At 44.2% G+C, this 25146-nt stretch overlaps 1 protein-coding gene across 2 annotated transcripts in view; it reads left to right on the forward strand.

Annotated features, from left to right (window-relative positions):
• ZCCHC24 (zinc finger CCHC-type containing 24) overlaps positions 1–25146 on the forward strand; it is a 142152-nt gene that overhangs the window by 9395 nt on the left and 107611 nt on the right. For both annotated transcript variants that reach the window (XM_072628037.1, XM_072628036.1), the window contains exon 2: positions 7385–7585. In XM_072628037.1, coding sequence (XP_072484138.1) covers positions 7385–7585 — 201 coding nt within the window. The remainder of the gene's footprint in view (positions 1–7384; positions 7586–25146) is intronic.

Below are 25146 nucleotides of genomic sequence, written 5' to 3' on the forward strand. Positions count from 1 at the left end.
GTAGGGAGACCAGACAGACCATTAGAAAACAGCTCAGTAAAAAGACAAGTTAGTAGGTGCCAATGAGTGCCACCTTGTGTGGTAAACAGGGCAGGTGCTGGAGGAGGGAAGGGGACACTGGGATGAAACAGCTGCTTCTGGCATTTTCCCTCTGCCTTGTCCTTATCCCCTGGTTTCTGCCTGCCTCCTCCATTCCCCTTCCCTGTTTCTCCCTTGCTTTTTTCCCTAGGCATCCATGCCTGGGGTGAGATCATCAGCCGTTCTCTGTGGGAAAGCCAGGCAGTCTTAAAGAGAGCTTCTATGCAGCTTTTCTTGTGTGGTGGAGTAGGCAAAGTCTCTGGGCCAGGCCCCTCTGCTCCAAATAGACACTTGGCCTTTGGCCTGAGGAGCTAGACATCTCCAGGTTGGCTGGTGTCAATGACTCCTTCCTTCCTTCCTTCCCTCCTTCCCTCCTTCCTTCCTTCCGTCCTTCCTTCCTTCCTTCCTTCCTTCCTTCCTTCCTTCCTTCCTTCCTTCCTTCCTTCCTTCTTTCCTTCCTTCCTCCCTCCCTTCCTCCCTCCCTTCCTTTCTCTCTCTTCTTTCTTTCTTTCTTCCTTCCTTCCAGACAGTCTGTCAAAGGGTCCACCCTTTTCCTTTAAAACCCAACCCAGCATTTTCAAACCACAGGTCCATTTTGGATTTGTTTCCCTACAGGAAACACAATCTTTATCTGAATCTGACTGAGACTGTGGAAATTGGAGCACAAGGGTTCCTGCAGAACTATGTGCTCCTTAGTTGCCTGATCACTCCTGAGCCTTGTGTCCCCTAACACAGAGAACTCCAGGTGGGCTCAGATTCACTGATCCACACTCTGTCTTCAGCCCTCTCTCCTCAGCCTTACCTCCTTCCCTTTCAGAAAGATAGGCTGTCAGGGGAGCACTGTGAGTGCTTGACTCTGTAATGATTGCCTCTAGGTAGGGCCCTCCTGACTTCTGGAGGCGGAAATAAGACTCTGTGGGGGGAGAGAAATTTGCAGTGCCCCTTGTCCCCCACAGAGGTCTCAGGTGAGGACAGCCCTCTAGAAAAGAGGGTAGTTGTTGAAAAGACACTCCCCTAAACTGCCCACCCACCCCAACCAGGGCTGAGGACAAGAGCTAGGAAGCCCTTCTCTGGAAGGAGTTAACTTGTTTCTACCCTTCTCCTCCGTCTCTGTCTCTTCCTGTCTCTGCTTCCTCGTTTCTGCCTCTGCCTTTCTTTCCTGTCTGTCTCTGTCTGACCCCTACATATCTGCTAATTACCACTGTACCTACCTGCCTGCCTGCTTTTATTTGTCTCTTCTTTTCCTACCTGCTGCCCCAGTCTCTGTATTCTCTGTTCACATCTCCTTTCTTTACTTCTCTGTCTCCGTGTCTCGGCCTATCTTTGTTTCTATCTGACTTGTGTCTCTGTTTCTTTCTCTGCCTCTGCCTGCTTTTTCTGCTGTTCTGTTTTGGTCATCTCTGTCTTTGTAGGTCACTGTTTGTTTCTAACACACATTCCCATTCTTCATTACCTTCTGAGGCTCTTATCTCCTCTGAGTGGATACTGGAAAGAGAATGTCTCCAGTGATTTTTTATGAGGACACAAAAAGCCTAGGCCTCAATTCCAGGGTCTAGAGAGTTTATCTACAGGGGAACCACATGTAATTACTAGGAAATCTTACTTGGCATCTGCAACTTCAGGCCCTCTGGATGGTCAGGGGAGAGGTGGAGCTACGTGGATTCTGTCTTTATTTTAGAATTTTTTGCAGATCCCTTTTTTTATATATCACAATTATTGCCAATATTACTTCCCTATAGTAACCTTCCCTTGTAACAAAATAAAAGAAAAACAAAACTAATTTCATAGGACAGGGTATACAACACTGTACACTCAGTTTTCTACCTCCCTTCTTGGGGGAGAAAAGTGTTTTCATCCTCAGTCTTCTGGGATCAATATGGTTTATTGCATTTAATATGACTTCAGATGCTGATTTTGTGTTGCTTTCATTTCTATTATTGTTATCATGTCATATTTTTCTTGAGATTCCTAGCAGCTGAATTCTTTATGAAACCTTTGCAAACTAGATCTTCCTCTCCCTGGGACAGAGGGATGGAAGAGATGATTTCTCACGGTGTCTTCTAGTGGTAGCTTCCTTTGAGACATGTAAAAATGAGGGGGTGAGACTTGGATGGATTTTATGGTCTCTTCTTACTTGAAATATGTGATCCTATGATTTCCTTCATCTCTACACCTTCTCCTCCTAGAGGATATGGTGGTGCAAAGGGGATGGGCTATATGTTACCCGGAGATCTCCCTGGAGCTTTCTGTTTCCAGCCCATTCCTAGTCTCTCTGATTGTATCCTGGAAGGTAAGAGAGGCATTCAGCTCCAGTTGAGTTGATATGCTTCAAGGAGTGGTAGTATGGGATAGAAAGAGCAAAGAAAGAACCAGGAGTCCTAGGAAGATTATTTTGATGGATTAGAGTGGAGAAGCTAGAAGCAGGAGTAGAGCCTACCCATTAGGAGGCTATTATAATAGACATAACGAGTATCTGAACTATGATGATGGTGGTAGTGAAGAGGAGAGACCTGGTTTGACAGGTGTTGAGATGGAATTGGCAGGATTTGGTAAAAGGTCATATATATGGTGGGGGAGAAGAGGTAAGCATCTAAGACGACTCAGATGTTGCAAATCAGAGTAACTAAAAGGCTTGATGTGCCTTTAACAGAAGTAGGGAAGTCCAGGATAGTAAAGGGTTTAGAGGTTAGACAAGTTAGAGATGCTGACACAGTATCTAGATAGAGATATCTGCCAGGTGATTGGAGAAATGGGATCAGAGTCCAGGAAATATACGAGGGATAGATAGATAGATAGATAGATAGATTTGAGATTTGTATGCATAGAGATAATAAGTGAATCTATGAGAGTTCATGAGAATGTAAAAAGGCAGAGCCTTGGAGAACATCCATGATAAAGAGACAGGAGGTAAATGATAATCCAGCAAAGAGACAGGAGGTAAATGATAATCCAGAGATGTAATTATACAGGTAGGGGGAGAACCTGGAGAGAGCAGAGCCATGCCAACAAAAAGAGAAAATAATATCCAGGAGGAGGGTGGTAGTTGATACTTTGAAGCTACAGAAAGGTCAAGTAGGAGAAGGACCCAGAAAAGACCTTTGGATTGTTTGCTAACTTTTGAGGAGCCATTTCAATAGGTGGGATTTAAAGCAGATGGAGCAAGATTGAGAATTGGCATATAAATGAGGTCAATGAGGAAAATTACTTTTTCTAAGAGTTTGGCTATGAAAGATTAAAGATATAGGTGAATAGCTTGAAGGGATGACAATGTGAAGTGAAAGTTTTTGAAAAAGAGAGAAGGACCTGAACATGTTTGGAGATAGAGAAAGGGCCTGTAGATAGGGAGGAAGTAAAAATAAAAGAATGAGATAGAATGTTCAAAAGGAACAAGTTTCTTGAGGAAATGGAAGGCCAGGAGATCCAGAGTGTAACTAGAGGCCTTGGCATGGAGAGAGGTTACATCTTTCTCAGAAACTAAAACAAAGAAGATGGTGTCACAGAGTTTTGAGATGTAGAGTAGGGGAGAAGAGAGAGCTCACAGTGGATACAGTAAAGATCCAATGAAGATCAGATAAAATGAATTTGTTGTTGGTCAGTTTTTTACAACTCTTTGTGACCCCATCTGGGGTTTTCTTGGGAAAGATATTGGTTTGCCATTTCCTTCTTCTGCTCATTTTACACATGGGGAAACTGAGGCAAATAGGGTTAAGTGACTTGTCCAGCATCACACAGCTAGTAAGTTTCTGGGGCTGGATTTGGACTTGGGTCTTCCTGATTCCAGACTTGGCACTCTATCCTCTGTGCCACCTAGCTGCCCATGAGGTGAACTCAATAGACTTCCTACAGAATTTGAGCAAGAGTAGAGAAGGCATCTTAGAAGTGGATGATCTGGCTTTGAGGTTTGGCAACTGTTTAGTCCTTTGGTTGGTGAAGTGACAGATACCAAGGTGGACATGATTAGAGATAGAGAAGGGGTCAGTGGATAGGGAGAAAGTGAAATGAAAAGAATGAGATATAATGGTCAAAAGGAACAAGCTTCTTGAGGAAATGGGAGGCCTATACAACTCCTGTCCTTTAAGAGCTAGTTGGTAAGGTAGTTCAGAAAAAGATAATGAACAATACTAGGTAAGTCACTAACATTAATTCTAAACATGGTAGAAGTTGTAGTTGCCATTGGAGTTCAGGGATGGGGAGATAGATGTCTGTGAGTTTGGGCCAAGTTTGTCATTTTGTTCTCTTTTTGTTTTTTTAACTGGAGGAAAAATCAGACTGGTTTTGAAATCTCAGTCCCATCACTTTTGGAGGAGGCTGAGTGAGAGAGAGGATTCCTTTTCCTTCTCCCCCTCACCCCTCCCCCATCTCCCCTGCTCCAAGATTCCTTTGTAGTGGCTTGGGTCCAAATCAGTTTTAGGAGGCATTTTTGTGGTGGGTCTCCTGTTTAATGGGTGAGAGCCTGAAGGAGGAAAGAGAGAGAGGGGGAGAGGGAGAGGGTGAGGGATGAGGGATAGGGGGAGAAGAAAGAAAGCGACAGGATGCCAAAGGCATCAGGGACAGAGGGAACTGTTGGGTCTTCTAGAGAGAGCCCTTTTTCTTTGAGAACAACAGCCAGAGGGATAGAATGAATCAGCTTTCTTCTAATTTTCCAGTGTATTTTTTTTTTTTGGCCTGTGTCTTCCATGGTTCTTCCTCCTTTCCTCAGGCTTTTGTGATAGGTCGAAAAGCTGTATTTTAGGGGGAGTGTTGCCAAAGATATTAGTTTTGATTGTGGGTTGTTTTTTTTTTCCCCAAGAGGTCCAACAGCCAGAGGTGCCCCTTCCCCACATAGGGAATCTGGGGAGTCTGTGAGAAACCATGATGGGAGAATTGTCCAAGTGCAAGCTTGCACCCATTCACCTTGATCTCTAAGACATTCTTCAGATCTATTCTCTTCCTCCCCATCCCCCTTCCCCCATCCTTGTCCCCACATACTCTAGGAGCTGAGCAACCTCTGGATAGCTTTGAGAGAGGAAACATTGCTGTCCCACCCCTAAGGTCACCATCCTTTTAAGGAAGGCTTTGCAAAGAGGTCAAAGGGAGTCAGGAAAATGGCAGTGTGCCTTAATGGTCAGAGCAGAAGTTTGGGGAATTGGAGCTGGTGGAGGGGTGGGGGAGGAGAAATGAAATATTTGGACCTAACACTTCAGGGAGTTGAATTAGTTCCCCCAAATCCTCCTTCAAGACTAGGAAAATCCTACCTAAATGCAAATGTGGTTGCAGGGAGTGTTATGGAAGAAGACAGAATGCTCGCAGAGCCATAGGAGATGTGGTTGTGGGTGGCCATAGCAGTGGTTTGCTGAACATGGCCGCCAGAGTGGGGAGAGCTTTGTTGGATTTAATTAGTAAGTTTCCTTATCCACCAATATTTTGCTGCCACAATATGACTGATTCCTGTAGAATCTCATAAATCTCTATTTTTAAAAAGTTGAGGAGACGAGTTGCTATTATTCCTGAAATTGCATTGACCTGCCGTGGAGGTTTATGGCATAATTTGGGAGCTCTCAGGTTCTTGTTTGGAACGCCTTGGTATCAGAACCAGAGCTCAATCTTCGAGGAGCTTAAAGTCTTAGAGTCTTAGCAGGTCATTTACAGGGTAACTTACATTGCTTTATCATTTGCAAAGTACTTTTAAATCTATTATGTCATTTAATCATCTGATTAATACCCTGAGGTGAGGTCAGCAGGGCAGAGACTATTATTTCCATTTCATGAATGGGAAAAACTGAGGCCAACAGAAGGCAGGTCTTTACCCAAGGTCACACAGTCATTTAGCAACAGAAGTAGAACCCGGCTGTTTTGGTTCTTAGTCTGATCTTTGCTTTCTGTTGTTTTCCAAAGACGTCAAAAGTTTTGGGTAAAATGAAAAGGAAAAAATAAACTTGGCAGGTGCCAGCTGCCTGGATTTCTTTGGAGGTGACTAATATTGAATCCCAAATCATGGAAGGGAGGGTTGTGTGATAGCATTTGTTCCCTTATCCCCTCAAGGACTCCTTTGAAGGCATGATTCAGCAGCTCAGAGATTCCCGTTTTCCATCACAGGCCCTTGGTACTATAGTTTGATAGAATGAACAGCTGCTTTAGGAGTACAGTTCTGGGGTGGGGATGACACACAATAAAGTGACCTGGAGATGAGGTTCTTAGCCAAGGAATCCAGGAAAAAGTCCCCTTTCCATTGCTTTCAAAGCCTCCTTATGGGTTAAGAGATCATTACCACCTTCTTCATGACTGCAGGCAGAATGGGGTGTTAAGCCTTGACCTGAGAACATTTCTAGGGTCAGAGACTGTGGTGCCCCATCCTCCATATGCCCATCACATAGAATTAATTAGTGACCCAACTGGGCCTGGGAACTAGGAATGTCTGAGGTCTATTTCTGCCTTGGCCTTCTCTTACCCCCAATTCCCACTCTGAGGGATACCACCTCTTTCAGGACTCATTCTCTCCTGGGTTAAATGAGGATGGTAATCATTCTCCAAAGCAGATCATCACTGAGCTATGGCCTCCACCTCCTCATGGTCTTGCCCATCCCACTGCTGCCTGTCAAATTCTTGTCTAACAAAGCCCCGAGCTGGTGATGCCTATAAATAGCCTATGTATACATCAGGCTAGGGGGCCATGCTGCACTGTCTCTGAAGTTCTGCCCAAGGGAGATGTCTGGTTTCCCTCATCCAGACAGACCAGGAGCCACTGCCTTGCTAGGGATTTGGACAGAGGCTGTGTTCACCCATACTGAGGGCTCTGGGAGGAGGCAGTCAAGTGGTGGGCCCTGGCTGTCTTTACTGGTCTTTGCCCTAGTTGTATTAATACTGACTAATCACTCACAGTGGCTCAGATAGGAGTCACTTGGGTGAAGGGGGCCCTTAACTCAGCTGGACATGGAGGGGCTCACAGGAAGCAGGAGTAGGGATCAGTGGGTCTAGTGACAGGTTTGACCTGGGAACAAATAAAATCAGGGCTGTAATAACAATGAAGTGTTTGTGGGGAGCATCATCTGAGTTCTCCTCTAGGTCTTTTGTCTCACAGCCAGCATTTAAAGCATTGAGGCTAGTGTGAAAAGGAGAGGATGGAGTCCCAAGCCAGGCTGCCCTTTCCAGCCTTCCACATCTCATCTTCTGGCTTTGATACTTATTGACAGTGGGACCTTGGCCACAGCTCTTTCCCTTCTCTGGGCCTGAGTTTCCTTATCTGTAAAATGAGTAGATTAGATTAGATGGTCTCTCAGATCCCTTCTGACACTAAATTCTATGAACCTCTAAAATTCTCTCCCCTCAGGCCCTCAGCAGCAGCCTGTACAAGAGTGCGTCTCCCTATGGCTCTCTCAACAACATCGTGGATGGGCTCAGCTCCCTCACCGAGCATTTCTCTGACTTGTCTCTCTCCTCGGAGGCCCGCAAGCCCAGCAAGAGGCCACCCCCCAATTACCTTTGCCACCTCTGCTTCAACAAGGGCCACTATATCAAAGATTGCCCCCAGGTAAGAACTAGGCTGCCCAAGCACATGGTGAAGGCTCCCAACCTCTCAGGAGGACTCTGGTTTTTCTGTTCTAAGTTCTTTGGAAAAATTCATTACTCACTGTGGAGGGGAAGGAGACATCTGACCTTGAACATTGCTTACTTCCAAAAATGATTGTTTAGTGCAGCTTTCTTCTTTTCTCTAATATCTGCCTTTTCTTTCTCCCTCCCTCCTTTTTCCTTCTCCCCTTCCTTTCCCTAATTCCTCCTTCCTTCCTTCCTTCCTTCCTTCCTTCCTTCCTTCCTTCCTTCCTTCCTTCCTTCCTTCCTTCCTTCCTTTCTTTCTTCCTTCCTATCTTAAGAAAGAAGTTGGCAGGTGTGTCAGGTTGGTGTAAAGACAATTGCATGCCCCATTTCCAGTTTGATACTGGGTGGAATTGGCAAGTGTTCTACTGCAACTCTCTGGAGAGAAAGGGAGAAGTTTACAGGTTTGAATGCTGGGATTCCTAGTCTCAAGGTCCTGGCCAAGAAGGCCAGGAAAGGGCCCCTACTAGTAAATTTGTCCCAGTTGGAAGACTTGAGACTGAGATTCTAAGTTCCCTGAACCTAGGAGAAAGGTGATGGGGAGATTTTTTCCAAAGCCTTCTCTGGCCTCTTTTTTCCCCTTTACCCCTGAAAGATCCATGGCCAGGTTTCCTGTTGGCTCAGGTTTCCATTTGGCCTGGCCAGGGGGTCCAGGCCCTGGTGGGAAGGGAAGCTGGCAAGCAGCACAGCCTCCTCACCACTCTCCCAAGGCCCCCGCCTCCTCTCAGTCACAGGGAAGGAATGTGGGGCAGCTGCCAGGAATCCAGATGTGCTTGGTTGCCGTGTTCCCCTTATACCTCAGCTGCCTTACCTCCCTGCCTCTTCTATCCTGCAGCCACTTTCTGGGGAATCCTGTGAGAACCAGAGGGTCTCCAAGGCTCAGGAAGGCTAGTCCTCTAGGGAAAGGGCTGGGCTGTAAGCCAAGGAAGCTTGCCTCAGATGCAGCAGGGAAAAGAAAGCTTCCTGGGATAGGAAAACGCCTTTCTACCATGGAACAAAAGGGAAAGAGGCAAGGGGGTGCTTGGGAGTCTCCGAAGTGCCATGGAATTAAATTCACTATCCTCCCTCCTCAGTTCTTTGATAGTCTAAGTGTCCTTCCATCCATTGCAAATGAAGTAGACTAGGAGGGAATAAGAGGGTCTTTGCCTTTGATACTGGATCCTGGAGCTGAGCATGGAGACTGCCCCACACCAGAGCGAGGTCATTTGGTCCCTTTTTGTACAGCTCAGCACCTCAACAATCTTTTTAGCTGAATCCATAGGTGTTGAGATCACTTTGTTGTAAGAGTTGGTCTGGGGATTTTGCCTCTTCTTATTCCTCACTCCTGGCTTCAGCTATGGGTCTGCCCATCTGAGAAGCCCTCCTACCCCATCTCACAAGCCCATAGAGAGACCTTGACCTTGACTTTGGCCAGGGTCCATTGTGACAGGTAGATGAGAAGCAGAGTTCTCATCCACCAGGGGCTACTAAATCAGTGATGGAAGCGGCATGTAAAGAACATCTGTTCACAAAGATCTAATCAACTCCCCGTTATCCCCAAGTGGATTGTCTATTTTAGGGGTAGAGGGATCAGTGGCAGCACCTGCTGAGTTCCTCCTTCTGTATTCAATCCATGTAGCTCAGAGAGTGCAAACTCCTCTTATTAGCACCAATGAAACATGAATTAATATTATTAATCAATAGCTATTAATTAAAATGAACAGCTAAGTCAATTCAGCAAATATTAATCATGTGCAAAACTTTCAGTGGTGATTTCCATGCCCACTTCTCATGTGGCTCTGGAGCTGCTTAATCCCTGCTCTCTTCTTTTCTCATTGGGAGGGAGAGAGGACATAAGCAACTATCTGTTTGGTTTTTATTAACTCTCCAACAGGCCCAGCTTTTTGCCAAGTACTTTGGAGAATATAGAAATAAAATACATAACTCTTTAAGGTGCTGGCAGTCTGTTGGAGGAGAAAAGAACTGGATATCCAGAATAATACTGAACATACAGACAGGACAGAAGTAATATAAAGTACTTAAACCATGAGCTATATGCCACACACCCATCCCCTTCTAAACAGAACTTTAGAGGCGAGGGGAATCAGTGAGAAGAAAACAGAATCAGACTCAGGGGTTATTAGAGCTGATGAGAACTTAGGCATCATTTAGCTCCAGTATTTCACTGTAGCCATGATGAAACTGATCCCAGGAGGAATCAGTCCAAGGTCACACAGTAAGTTAGTGGCAGAGCTAGAATTGCAGCCCAGGTTTTTCGATAGGTCTCTTTCCAGAATGGCAACACCACTTTGCCAAAAATGGCCACCTGGCTATGCTGCCTGTCAGCATCCAGACAACTTGTGATGGTTTTTAAAATTTGGTTGTTGTTTTCATAGTCAGATGTCCTGATGCTGGCAGACAACGGAGCCAGCCAATGTGAAGAAGGAGTCAGGAACACTGGAGGGCTATTAAGCCATATTCCAGTTCTGATTCTGAGGCAGCAGAAGGGAAGGAGAAAGAGGATACAAAGTACCTGTTCTTGCTTCAAAAACCCTGTAGCAGTAGTGGATGGTGTGGACTCCTCAGTGTACTGCTTAGTGTCTCCAAGTTAGACATAACTGGGATGGTAGTGATGACAGGTGGGCTCTAGCTGAGGCATGGGCATCCCCAGGTGGGCTAATGCGCTTAATCTTGTATGTAGGTGGGATAGACAACTGTCTCCATGGTATTTTTACATTCTAGTACACTTCTCGGTCTTCCTACCTGCAGTCTCCCTACTCCAATCTATTGTTCCTAGTACCATTAGTTTCCTCTTCCTCATTCACAGACCAGCTCTTGTCATTTCTTTACTCAAAACCCTTCCCTGCCTTGCTGTTAGCTACCATTTGTTGGACTGTGTTCACATCCTAAGCTCTCCTGGTTTTGTAGCCACTGGTCATAGCATCTGAAATATCCTTTATTCCCTTGACCTCTTTTTTTTTCTTTTTAGTTCTGATTTGTGATATCGTAAGAATAACTAGCATTTGAATAGTGCTTCAAGTTTGCAAAGGGATGTCCATACATCATCTCATTTGATCCCCTCCAAAATACTGGAAGGACCTATCCATGGAAGTAATGCCCAATGAGAAAACTAACCAAACCCCCCACAAGGCAGATCAGCCTTTGCTTTGCAATTCATCCCCTTTAGGGTTCCCTGGGGCAGCTTGCCCAAGTGATTTGTCCCAAAGGCAACCAGAATGGCAAGACCTAAACCCAGATCCTCTTGACCTAGGCCCAGTCTTTATGCCATGTGCTATCTCTGCCTTCTTCTTTACTTATTATAGAGATCAGACCCAGGTAATACACCTCCTGCTTCATGAAACCTTAACTGATATCCCAGCCAGAAGTGCTAGCTTCCTTCCCAGAACTAATAGTGCTTTGTCTCTCCTCTTTTCTCTCATCATGTTTTATGTCGTATTATAGTTATTTGTATAGAAGGGCAAGGAAAGTATCTTATATAAACCTTTGCAATTTCTCTCAACACTTAGCATAATATCCTTGGCACATAAAAAACAATTAAATATTTTCATTCAACAAACAATTGTTAAAAGTTGTTTGAGAGTCTCCCTCCCCAAGTGGTAGTGTCTTAAATGCTCTACTCCACCCCCCTCACAACTTCAAATAATTATTGAGCTTCTTCTGTTTACAGGGCATTGTATCATTAGAGAATCCCTATGAAAATACAAATTTCCCTGGTTGGAGTAATATGGTTGCATCATTATCAGGCATTAATACATTAGTGTGAATTAGTTTATTGACTTCTTTCCAGCTTTATGACTGAAAAGAAGGTAGGGCAAAGAGGGTTCCAGAGCCTCAAGCACTGGCTGGGGAGAGCTGGCTGCTGTTGGAAGCAGACAAATGGTCCTAAGCAGTCAAAGGCTATTGGGTGCCCGAAGTGGGTGTAAGAGGGCATGAAAGTTGGGGTGGGAGGGTGCTAAAGACAACACTTTATAGTCTTGCACACTTGCACACTTGACTGGACACACTGCAATGTAAAGTTTGAATCTGGCTAAACTCTAGCTAATGTCAACAGGGGCTAGTGAGGCCTGGCTAAAGTGAAACTTCTGAAGAAACAGCCAAAGTTTGCAGTTTCCATCACTGTACTGGCTCTGGCTACTATTGAGCACTTGGTGAGTGTGGCTGAGACCATTCTGAGCCCAGGGAATAACCAAAGGCTCCCCTGTATTTCTTCCAAAGACTGAATATATTATTTGACCCACACCAGTGAGGACCAGTGTTTGGACTTTGACTGTAAGCTACGTAAATGCAGCCCCATGCACCTAAAAAAACCCATTGGAGTTACTGAAACACACCATGGGCAGAGCTAACTCAAATAATAAGGGAGTGAGGAGATGCAAATACTCAGGGTGTTAAACCAGGACTCAGCCTGGGGTGGACTTAAGTGCTAGTGTAGAGTGTGCATGTGCCCTTGTGTGTTTATGTGAGGTAGGCTAGACACACCTGTGCATGCACGCTATCAGGATTCCTGAATGAATTTACCGTATCACTGGTGAAGATGATTTGACTGGGTGTAGGTCTTGCAAAGAGCAGCTGCCTTTTTTTTTACACAGTTGTTCAGTTCCTTTTGCATTTCAGGGTGGCAACTGTCTAGGGGTACAGCAAGATTATGGGGGTGGGTTGGTTTTATAGCCTCATTTCAAATGTAAGCTGCCTGGGAGTCTGAGACATCAAAGGCTCCTTCTCTGACATCTGCATTTCAGAATCTTGCTCAACCTGCGAACAGCTGGCTCTTCCTAATACTTGGCGAGCCAGCTTGTAACTTAGACAGCTTCAGTATACAGAGGGAGCAGGGGCCTTGGTAACCACAACTGGAGCATTTTGATCTGAACAAGTTGTCCTCACAGAGTACCAGAGTGTGAGGATCTTTGACGTTAAATAGGAGTGTCTATGTGTGTGTGTGAATGTGTGTGTTTCTCTGTGTGTGTGTGTGTGTGTGTGTGTGTGTGTGAAGTCTTCATTCCATGGGTGTGTACATGAAGAGAAAGCTAGAGGTGAGGCACAATGTAAGACCCTTGGGGAGTGGCTTGAGGGGCTGGGGACAACTTAACTCCAGGCAGAGGCGTCTTGATGTGAAACACTGCAGCTATTGTCCTTGAATTCACACTGCATTCCCTATGGATACAGCCATGCCTTCTGGGCTTTTTGAGGCAGGTCTTTTTCCAGATATTCTGGTCTAGTTGTCCCCAGAAGTTGGGGCAATGTCCTGTGAATCCCAATTATTTAGGAAACAGGACCTGAATGAATTGAGTCAGTAAATATTAGAATAAAAACACAGAGGCCACAAAAGTTTGCTAATGACAGACTGAAGTACCATTGTGATTGCTCAAGAGGACACATGGTCTTCTATTCCATTTTATATTCCTCCTATAGCTAGGTATGCACTGGGAGTCTCTGGGAGTCACGTAAAGCATCCACATGGAACAGTAGGATGATGGAGATTCCAAACTGCAAACAACACACTGTACACTAAGATCAAAGCTTAAGCAAGTTCCCTGATTTCATGGATACACCTCAAAAAATAATCCTTTCTCAGACCAAATTTTCTGAATTTTGGACCAGGAAACATGGTCACTCTGCCTATGGAAGATACTGTGCTTTTCAAAAGATGAGAAAAGACATAGCACAGGGGGTGGGATAGGAAACCCCTTAAAACCTCAAATCGAATTGCTACACTCATGATTTTGGGAGGGAGGAGGGGCAGCTGTGTGGCAAGAAGGATGGTTTCAGAGAAAGAATTTTTTGGAACTGAGGAGGCGTCCCAATATGAAAATATTTGTTTGAGTGCACACCAGAGGGTTGAGGCATCAGGGATGCAATGTTTTCTCCCCGCTCCTTGGTCGCGGGATGCTGCTGTGTCCTCTGCTGCATTAAGACTTACACCACTGGCCTTCTCACCAGGCACTGTGCCCTTGGATTTGTGGGCCTGGATGATTCTGTCTGGGTGGCTTAGTGTAGACAGGAAGGGATGGGAAGCAGAGTCTGACAGTTGTCTCACTGGGTAAATTGTAGTTCTCTGCTTTTACAGGAGGCTTCTGTGACTGGGGAACAGCCTCTGGAGCACAGTTGTTCTACTTTTTAGAAGGAAAGAGGCAATTTGGTCTAGAGAGAAGGCTGCTGTGTATGCATTTACTGTGTCCCCTTGGGCAGGTCATTGCTAAGGTAGTCAGGGCAATTCTAAGTATTACCAGTTAGAAGCTCAGTAAGGCTGTGACAACCAAGATCATACAACTAGTTAGTGGCAGAGCACGGCTTAGAATTGGATCTCTTTTTCCTCAACCCAAGGCTTACCCCTCAACCACTTCCTCAATGTCTACCTTGTTATTTTGTTCCTGTCGGAATCCGAGTCCCCAGGGTTAGGGTGCAGGGGGTGGGGTGTCAGCAACTTTTACCCAGACCCCACATCCCGCTGCCAGGGCTCTCCCTCCACCCTCCACCCCCATCCCCAGCCAAGTCCTCAGTCGGGTGGGGCCAGTGGCCAGATGGCAGGATGCCCAAACTCCCTGAGCAAGGAAGGGGGAGGGGAGTCTCTGGCCCAGCAGTCCCGCCTGCTCGCCTGCCCCCTCCTTGGCCAGCCATCTTTCCGAGCTTGTTTACTCTTTCCAGGGAGGCATCCTTTGGGGTTTAGAATTATACTCTCCCCCCCACACACACACGTACACGCACCTGTAGTCCACGTTTGTATGTGTGAGAATGTGCACGTATGTATGTTGGGGTGGGGAGGGGGTGTTAGAGGAGAGTTTCAGAAGAAGGTCCTGGGCCACTCCAAGGGTTTAAAGTCCTTCTTGTCCCTGGGGAAGCAACCATTCCTGATTCAGCATGCTTGAAGCCACTAATGAAATCCAGATGTCAGACACAAAACAATAATCTCTCCCACCCATCTGGCAGATCAAGTTTCTTGGAGATTGCAAAAGAAGAAGGAAAAAAAAAACAGAGAGAGATTCCTAGAACAACTAAAACTTTAGAATTAGGCATGAGAATACTTCCAGGACTATGGGATGCATGGGGTGGGGGGAGTGTGTGAAAGAGTGGGGGGGGGGGCGGGGAAGATGGCTTGGGGAATAAGGGGGATAATGTAGGAAGGGAAAGCAGACAGAACAGGGAGAATCTGGCCTATTTACCCTGTCTTCTTCCTTCACCCCACTGACTCTGAGGACTTTTAATATCTCTATTTCTTGGAATACTCTGTCTGCCAGAGTCTCTCAGGAATTTCTGTCTTTGGGATCTGGGCCTATGTTTTCCTCCAGGACTTTATGCCTCTCAGGTATCACCAACCCTTAGGTGTATGCATATGGGTATGGCTCCCTCAGGGGCCATTTCTGGGTCTGGAACGAAGGGAGATGGAAAATCTCATTGCAACTCTGAGCAGCTTTCTTGAACCCAAATCAGTACAAATATGCTGGACTCCTAAAGATGGGAGATGCTCAAGAAAAAACTATAGAGATCAGGAAAGAATTCAGTAGAGCTTATGCCCAAGCCGTGCCAGAAAATGCCCACTTAGGCCTTGCAGGAAAGACTAACACATTTCACATTAGGTCTGCCTAGGTCTTTTGTTGCTACAACCATTGTGGCTCAGATAGGTGTCTCCCTGGGCCTTCTGGAGCAGGGATCAGTGAAACATCTGCATTGAAACAGGTGACTGCAGTTAGCTTTGCACCTGGGTAATTGGAAAGAGACTGATGGCTTTGTCCTCTAGCTCCTAAGTGCCTCTTACTTACAAGGGCTCACAGGGTTTCTGGGTTGCTTGGAGCTTGCCAAAAATGAACATCAATGGCCTCCAGAATGGCTTGTGAGACCACCAACATTGGCTCCAACTTCTCTGGGTACTAATTGGAGGAATAGGAAGGCCATTGTGGCTTAGAGGCAGCTAGATGTTATAGTGCATAGAGCCCTAGGTCTGGAATTAGGAAGACCTGAGCTCAAATATTTCAAATCTGACCTCAGATACTTACTAGCTGGGCAAGTCACTTAACTTCTGTCTGCCTCAGTTTCCTCAACTGTAAAGTGAGATAATAATAGCACCCATCCCACAAGATTGTTTTAAAGATAAAAAGAGATATTTCTAAAGTGCTTAGCACACAGTAGGTGCCTGTTCCCTCCCTACAGTGCATGGCGGGGGGGGGGGGGGGGGGGGTAGTAATATTCAATAAGGATAGAAGGGCCAGGTTGCAAAGGGCTTTAAGTGCCACATGAGCTGTTAAAACCTCAGGCTTAGGTAGGCTAAGTGTTTAAGTCTTGGGATTTGTCTGTGATGGAAAGCCACCAGAAGTTCAAAAAATCATAAATACAGAGCTGAAAGGACCATCATTCTCTCATTTTAGAAATGAGGGAACTAAGGCACAGAGAAATTAAGTGACTGGTCCACTGTTACACAGCAAGTAAGTTTCTGGTAGATAGGCTTTATTCAAACTTGGGTCTCCCTGACTCCAAGCCCAGCACTCCATCTCCTTTGCTTGGGAGACTTTAGAGGTTCACACGAGTCTTGCAGTAATAAGTAACCCCTTTTATATTGACTGGTACTCATCCCCCTGGTTTAAATTTTACCTACCTTTCAAGGTCCTATACTTAAAAAAAAATCATATTTTTATTTTGTTTTGATATAACCTTCATTTCAGAATATATTCACTACTGCCACCACCCCCACAATAGCCCGTCTCTTTTAACAAAAAAAAGGGGAAAATCAGTTTAGCAAAAGCAACCAATTTGTCAGCCCTGTCTGACATATTCCCAGTTTCATACTGAGCATTCCATCCTAACACTCCCATTTTCCCAAGATACAACCCAAGAACTCAACCCTGCTGAATTAGCACTTTCCAATCTTGCCCAATAGGTGGTGCTCCCTGTGCCAGCTTAAATCATACTCTGGTGAACTAGATGCCTTTGCCAGGGTGGACTGAATAAAGCAGTGCATTGTCCAGGTATACTCTGACCTCTGTCCTTAAAAAAATAATGCTTATAAGCTACCATAAGGGAGAACATAAATGACAATCTAAAAGGTTATGTCCTGTATTTTAATATGCTTGAATCTGCTACCTGTGTCACTTTGAACAAGTCCCAACCCCTTTGTGTCTCAGTTTCCTCGTCTATAAAATGAAAGGGTTGGACTAGATGATTTCTGTCATTTCATTTCTAGTTCTGTGGTCTAAATCTATGGTCTCACAACTCTGTGACTCCTGGTCCTATGACCCAGAGGTTGAGACTCCAGGCCACTTAATTGAGTGCAGATACTCTGATGGGATGTGAGTTCCTGGTCCCAAGATTCCCTCTTGGGAACTCTTAGTACTGGTTAGAAGCCCTGAGTCAGGCTTGACCCTAGGGAGAGCAGGTCTGGAAGTCTTCGGGGATGGATGGATTGGTGACAGTGTCTCCTGCCTCAAATATAATCTTTCTAGTTCATCAAGTGAAGTGTAACTCATGACATCTCAACCACACAATTCTGAGCACCAATGAGAATAGAAGGGAGTTAGGGAGATCTGGAGCCACCTAAAGTTCTCCCACTTGTATCTATAGAGGAAAGGGCTTGTAGGTCATCAGATCAGATATCAGGAATGCCCAACCATTGTTTCAATCTCAATCAGTATGGACCAAGGTTAACTGGAGACTTTCTTCTGTGATATCTAGGTGAAGTCTGAGAAATGGCAAGAAGCCCACGAGATCATGAAGGCTTAGTCCTGAAGTCCTTGATTGTTGGGGTACCTCCACTTGATAGGCAAGAATGGCTGGCTGGCTGACTGATTTATGACTAAAGAAGAGATCTGAGGCTGTGGGATGCCCTTCTGTTTCTCTAGAGACCCCAGATGGGGCAATTGACCCACAGTCTAAGAACAACCTCCCTAAGTATCATTTGGAGGTGGCCTCACCTCCCTGCATCAGCTCTTCTGTGCTGACTCTGGTGGACCATACATAACTGAGATACAAGAGGTCTTGCTTCTCAAGGCAGGAGAAAAAGTGTCATTTAATCTAGGTGTTTCATTAGACAAGCCCCCATGGGGACCCAGTTACCTTCACTCAGGCACATTTCTACTAGAGAGAGCCCTTTGGTTTTTCATGGAATTAGTCAGAGGATGACTTCATCCCATTAGAGAGCCTGGTTCCGTCCCTGGTAAATGCTTTGTGTATTACACTCCTGAACTGCATCACTGTTGAAGCTGGCAAAATTATTGCCAGCTTTGATGGTGGTGGATTTTCCAATACATCCTGTAGTTCCCTCATGAGGCATCGATGATGCTGCCTTCAGTCAGCAATGGCATTTAGTCCGCCAACTAGCATGGCCCACTAGCCCCAATATCAGAAGGGCCAGGGAGTAGTCCTATAGCAACACCTGAGCCCGGAAGCTGCCTAGTTCACCTGTGTGACCTGTTACTTCCTTAAAGGGACTTAATGATTTGGGTGAAAGTGGGGCTGCTAGGCCATCTGTTACCATAAGTGCCATTCCCTGGTGTTTTCCTCTGCCTCCTCTAGTTAGCATCATCCTGCTGAATGCTCCATGTCTGTCACAAATGGGGCAGCATACTTAGATGGCCTCCAATGTTACCTTTGTGTCTGAGGTCAGCTTTGCAATGTATTTGCCTTTGGAGGGAGGGGAGCAGCCAGGTGTTCAGTGAAGCCAATAAGATGTCGCCACCCCTGCTCCTGAAAAACTGCCATCAGAGCCCATGTGGCAGTCCTGTGCCAACAGTAGAAGACAAGATAAGCAAGAACCAAAGCTGGAATAGTCTATGTTATCACGAGGAAAGTGGGAAAAAGTTAATTTCCCAGGCCAAGACGGAAGGGAACATACAATGGCATTTGAGAGAATTTTTAAAGATGATCCCCGAGGAGGTTATAAACCCAACATCCAAAGTTAACTGTACCTTCCAATAAGTCATGATGAAGGCAGGGTGACCATGACCTTGCTGCAGGGCTCTGAATTTAGAGAATTCTGATGGCAGGTATGCTGCTTCGGCAACATAAAAATAATGCGACTTCCTATCTGATTAGCAAGGATAATTAGTTAAAATAGGATACTTCCAGAGGGTTGATGCTTTTTCCCCTGGTGACTACACTGCAGAGTTTGTTCCCTTTTCCCTTCCATGTGGCAGAGCATCCTTACTGGATCTTGGAATCTTTGCCTTCTTCCCTCTCTACCCTTTCTGAAAAAAAAGAAAAAAAACCAGAAACACCCAACCATAACTGAATTTTGTTTTTAAAAAGTTGATTTTAGGACACTTTTTGGGCTGCATGCCCTTGTTTCATTTTGTGAAACACAAAAAAGTGCTAATTGTTGCTCTACTTCCTATATTTTACCATGCTGCCTGGGTGCTTTGTTTGAGCTGCAGTAACTGAGAACATGTGGTTATCAGAGACTAAGAAAAGCTGGAAGAGACCTTAAATATCACAGAGTCCAGTCCCATCATAGATAAGAAAAATGTAGACTGGAGAATTGGGACTCTAAAGCCATGTTAGCAGTTGCTTCTCTTTCAGAGTGTTGCAACCCACTCTGGGAAGAGGGATTGTGATGGAGAGGCACCCACAGATTGACTGATATACTGACACTGTGGATCCTCTTTACCTCTTGGCACCCACCCTTCTCTCACTGCCTCTACTTTAGGCATGTTTATACACACACACACACACACACACACACATATTCCACAAAGCTTGGAACATGTGCTCTGATGCATTGTCTGATACACTGTAAAAAAAATGAAGAGTTTTTAAAGCTGGAAGGAATCTCAGTGGTTTATCAGTCCAATTCCTGCCTTTATAGAAATCCTAGGAATCTCTTCTACAATATAGCCTGTGAGAGGGAGCCCACTCTCTTCCAAGACAGCTCATTCTACTTTGGGGCATCTAAATGGTGGGAAGTTTTTCCTGATCTTAGCCTAATTTACCTCTTTGCAATTTCTACCTGGTTCTGCCCCCTGGGACGAAACAGAACAAGTCAAAACCTTACATTTGAAAAAGTGAAAGCAGTAGAAGGAGAGAGACAGAGACATAGAGGGAGAGGAAAAGGAGAGAGGGAGAGAGGGAGAGGGGGAGAGAGACAGACAGACAGATACAGAGAGATATGTTTATTTTTCTGCTTGGCAAAAACCAACCTTTCTTTTCCAACCTCTATTCTAAACGAGTCTCTGGCTTAGGAATGACTACCTGCTTTCTTTCTCCTTTTCTCCTTCCTCCAAACAAGGTTTCTTGTTGATGGTAGTGTCTGGAAAAGAGAGAGATGTGTAGAAAGGGAAGACAAGGAATGTCAAATACAAACCCATTCTTTCTTCACAATTTTGTTGAGGAGATAGGCCTGGAGATATGAGGAAACAGAAGTCAGTGTCCTAGTGAAATTTTTACAGTAATCTAGGTCTGAGGTGATTTAAGAGAGACCTTGGAATAAATAAGAAAACAGCAAAAGAATGCCTAGTTACCCTAAATGGAGTCATTTACCACACCTGAGTGAACTATCTCCTCTAGTCCTTGAAAGAACTGACAGATGTGATCGCTGGGCTATCATTAGTGATATTTGAAAGATCAATGAGGCAGGAAAAGTACCATAAGATTGGAGTCAAATGTCCAGATTTTCCCCAAAAAAGAAGAATCTGCAAACTATAAGTCAATGAGCTTGACTCTGATTCCTGGAAAAATTCTGGAATGGATTATTAAAGATATGATGATTGAATGTCTAGAAAGGGAAGTAGTGATTGCAAAAAACTAGCATGGCTTTATCTAGAACAGGCCATTCTAGACTAACCCTGTTAGACAAGATTGCTAATTTAATAGATGAGGAGAATGCTGGGGATATAGTTTACGTCAATTTTAGCAAAGTTTTTAATTAATAGTATCTCATATTGTTATTGTGAAAAAGATGGAGAGTTATGGACTAGGTGGTAATACAGTCCTCTGGATTCAGAACTGACTGGATGGCCAGCATCAAAAATTTGCTGTTAATGATTCAATATCAATGTGACAGGAGGTCTCCAGTAGAACACCCCAGGGATCTGTGTTTGGCCTTGTGCTGTTGAAATTGTTTATCAATAATTTGGATAAAACCAAAGATGGCGTAATCATCAAATTTTGTAAATAACACAAAGCTGGGTGAGATAGCCAACACAAGTCAATGACAGGACTAAAAGATCTTGACAGGCTGGAGAACACTGAATGGAATCTAATGAGAAGAAATTCAGTAGGATTAAATATAAAGTTTTTCACTTGGATATAGAATATATTTCCTATGTATCAGATGCGGGGGCATGAACAAATAACTGTTGTTCTAAAAATACTCTGAGGTTTTCAGTGGACTCTAAGTTCAACATGAGTCTGTAAGTGTATTTTGGAAGCCAACGAATCTCATTTGATCTTGGGCTAAGAGGGGAATGGTTTTCAGGAGAATAACAAGTGGGTGAAGGACCTTGTGTCTGAGCCACATGAGTCTCTGTCGAAGGAAGTGGATATGTTTAGCTTGGAGAAAAGAAGACTCAGCAGGGGACCAATAGTTGTGTTCAAATATCTGAAGGACTGTCAGAAGGAGAGGTTAGGTTCTTCTGTTTGACCCTAGAGAACAGCATGAGAAAGATGCTGTTTAGGCTTGATGTCCATCTGACCATCCCTTGGTAGCTTGATGTGTCACTTCACTCTCATTCTTAGTGTCTTTGCTGCAGTCAAGCCTCTCTTTTTGGGTACCCCCTTTCTCAAACCAGAGCCATAGCTAGATTTAGCATAAGTGTAAGAACAAGGAAAGAGTTGTCTACAAATATATCCCCAGTGGTAGAACACATTAGCACCAGTTATGAAATCCAGAATCCTCAACTAGTAGCCTCACACCCAAGCACCCAAGCAAATGGAGCCTTAAGGCTACATGGAGTGAAGCCCAGGTTCCAGACTGAGGAAGGCCCTGGTTCATTTGCATACTTTGCTCTGGTCAGATCTTATCTGAACTCTTTACGTTCAGCTCTGGATCCCACAGTTTTAGTCTGGATCATGGGGAAGGTGACCAGTGTTATGAGTAGGATGGAGACTGTGCCATTGGAGGATTAATTGAAGGATCTAGGAGAATTAATGGGGACTTGGTGTCATTTTCTGAGCATTGCTTGCTCTGCTTGGCCCCAGAGAGCAGAACTGAGAGTTTTGAGTGGAAGCTGACAAAAGGCAGATTTCAGTTTGATATACGAAAAAGTTCAAAGCAATTAGAGCTGGCCCAAAATGGAATGACCTGCCTTGGGAGGTAGTGTCTTTAAGCAGAGGTTGGATGATGATTGTAAATGTTGTAGAGAGTGACACACTGAGTACAGCTCTAGGTCTGGAGTCATGAAGGTCTGAATTCAAATATGGCCTCAAACTTTCTAGCTGTGTGACCCTGGCCAAGTCACTTAACCTCCGTTTGCCTCAGTTTCCTCATCTATAAAATGGGGATAATAAGAGCATCTACTTCTCAAGGTTGTCATGAGGATCAAATGAAATCATAATAGTATAGTGCTTGCTTACCCAGCAAAATTGAGCATAATCTTTCAGGGGAGGAGATGGTCATTCAACAAAATAGGGACTTCCAAATCTTCCTGATGAAAAGACCAGAGCTCAATAGAAAATTTGATCTCCAAATACAAGACTCAAGAGAGGCATAAGAAGTCAACAGGAAAGAAAAAACATGTTATTATATTAATAAGAGCAAACTATTTACATCCCCACAAGGGAAAATGACACGTAACTCTTGAGAATTGTACTGTTATTACAACATTTAAAAGGGGCATATATAGACAGAGAGCATGGGTGTAAGTTGACTTTGATATAATGATAAAAAATATAATCAAGTGGTAAAAAGGGATTGTACTGGGAGAAGAGGAAAGGAGGAGGCAGACAAGGGTAAATTACATCACATGAAAAGGCACAAAAACCTATTACACTAGAGGGAAAGAAGGGAGGGAGATGAGCATTGTTTGAACATTATTCTCATCAGATTTGACTCAAAGAGGGAATAACATAATCAGTTAGATATAGAAATCTAACCTACCCAATAGGAAGTAGGAGGGGAAAAGGGAAAGAAAAAGGATGGGGCTAATAAAAGAAAGTGCAAAGGGAGGCTGTGGTCCAAAGCAAAGCTCTAGTGAGGAGGGAAAGGGAGAAAGGATAGAGAAAAATATAAACAGGGGAGAAAATAGGACCAAGATAAAGTCAAAATGGGTACATGATTTAGATATAAAGACTGATACTACAAGCAAACTAGGAAAGCAAGGAATAGTTTCCCTGTTAGATTTTTGGAAAAGGAAAAAATTTACGACCAAACAACAGATAGAGAACATTATGAAATGCAAAATGGATGATTTTGATTACCTTAAATTGAAAAGTTTTTGCAGAAACAAAGCCAATGAAACCAAGATTAGAAGGGAAACATAAAGCTGGGAGATAATTTTTATAACTGGTACCTCTGATAAAGGTCTTATTTCTAAAATATATAGAGAACTGAGTCAAATTTATAAGAATACAAGTCATTCCCCAGTTCATAAATGCTCAAAGAGTATAAATAGGTAGTTTTCAGAGGAAGAAATTAAAGCTATCTATAATCATGAAAAAATGCTCTAAATCACTATTGATTAGACAAATGCAAATCAAAATGACTCTGAGGTACCACATCATACCTGTCAGATTGCCTCACATGACGAAACAAGAACATGATAAATGTTGGAGAAGATGTGGGAAAAGTTGGAACACTAGTACATTGTTGGTGTAGTTGTGACTGATCCAACCATCATGAAGGATTCAGTGAGGAAGCTGCATCTGAACTTCCTGTCCCCACCCTGAATTTGTCGCTGCTACCAATTAATGCAATTTGGAACTATGCCCAAAGGGCAATAAAATTGGGCATAGCAGCTCTTTTTGTGATGGCAAAGAGTTGGAAATTGAAGGGATATTCATCAGTTGGGGAATGACTGAACAAGTTGTGGTATATGAATGTAATGGAATACTATTGAGTTATGGGAAATGATGAGCAGGCAGACTTCAGAAAAACCTGGAAAGACTTCTATGAACTGATGCTGAGTGAAGTGAGCAGGGACACAGTAACAGCCACATCATGTGATGACTGACTTTGATAGACTTAGCCTTTCTCAGCAATGCAAGGACCTAAAACAATTCCAAAAAGACTCGTGATGGAAAATGCCATCCACATCCAGAAAAAGAACTTTGGGGTCTGAATGCAGATGGAAGTACACTGTTTGCTTTCCTTTCCTTTTCTTTTGTTTATTCTTTCGCATGGTTTCTCCCATTGGTTCTAATTCTTCTTTACATCATGACTAATGTGAAAATATATTTAATATGAAGGTATAAGTAGAGCCTCCATCAGATTGTATGCCATCTTGGGGGGAGAGGGAGAAAATTTAAAACTAAAAATGTTATGGAAGTGGATGATGAAAACTAAATAAATTATATTTTTAAAAATACAGCACTTAGCACAGTATCTGGCACATAGTAAATGCTATATGAATGTTAGCTATTCTCATTATTAATTTGGATTTGAATTTGACTAGATGGTCATGGAGGGGCCTTCCACCTCTGAGATTCTGCTGGTCCCTTATCATGCTTATATTCTTCCATTTTAAATCCATTCCAGCACAGAGTCAGGGCTTCTTATAAGATGCCCCACTAAAGGTCTCTTTTAATCTAAAGGGTCGGGGGGGAAACTGATCTTGAAGCAATTAAGGGTTATTCTTGTTTTGCATCAGAAACCAATGTTGAGAGGCAGGGAAAGTAAAGAAGCAATCCCACAATTCTTCATGCTGTCCCTCCAAGAGCTTAGACGGAGGGAGTCAATCAGACAATCCAAGCAACACCCACCCTGGCTTTTCAAGCCAGAACAGCTGCAGGGGTGCAGTGGGGTAGGGGGAAGGGCACAGGGGTCAGCTTTCATGACAGCCTTCCTGTCTGCCAAACTCCCAGCAGGAAAAATGCCATCTGGGGCAGTTTTCAAATCCTTGGCAGCAAGTTTTCAGTAAGTTCTCTTTTTTTAAAGTGGTCATGAGGCAGTGACTCTGGGCTGCTTACTCCAGGCCCTGCTCTTGTGTCTGTCTGAAAGCCCCCTTGCACTGTTATCCCTGAGCTGGCCAGGCCTCCTCACACAGGAGAGCTGAGAGGATCACCCTATTGAGGAAAGGGGCTTGCGTTAACTGATAGCAGTGACAAAGTCAGGGTGGGGATAGGAAGTTCAGATCCAGCTTCCTCACTGAATCCTTCATGATCCTTCCCTGTTCATAATAATCTTTAATTCTTCTAAACTCAGTACCATAGGGTTTGTATTTACCCAATAGAGGGTAGTGAGTTCTTCACATTTGTATATCTTGTCACCTTCTGAACTATAAACCTCATGGAGGCAGAAATATCTCACCTTCTGTGCCTGTTCTGTATGTGCTAGGGACCTGATAATAATAACAGTAATTTTACCACCCCCCCACCCCTGGGAGGACTCCACCATTCAGCCTGCCCTCCAGATTGCTGAGTCCTTGG

The sequence above is a fragment of the Notamacropus eugenii genome, chromosome 1 (genome assembly GCF_028372415.1).
Source record: "Notamacropus eugenii isolate mMacEug1 chromosome 1, mMacEug1.pri_v2, whole genome shotgun sequence".
Classification (NCBI taxonomy): domain Eukaryota; kingdom Metazoa; phylum Chordata; class Mammalia; order Diprotodontia; family Macropodidae; genus Notamacropus; species Notamacropus eugenii.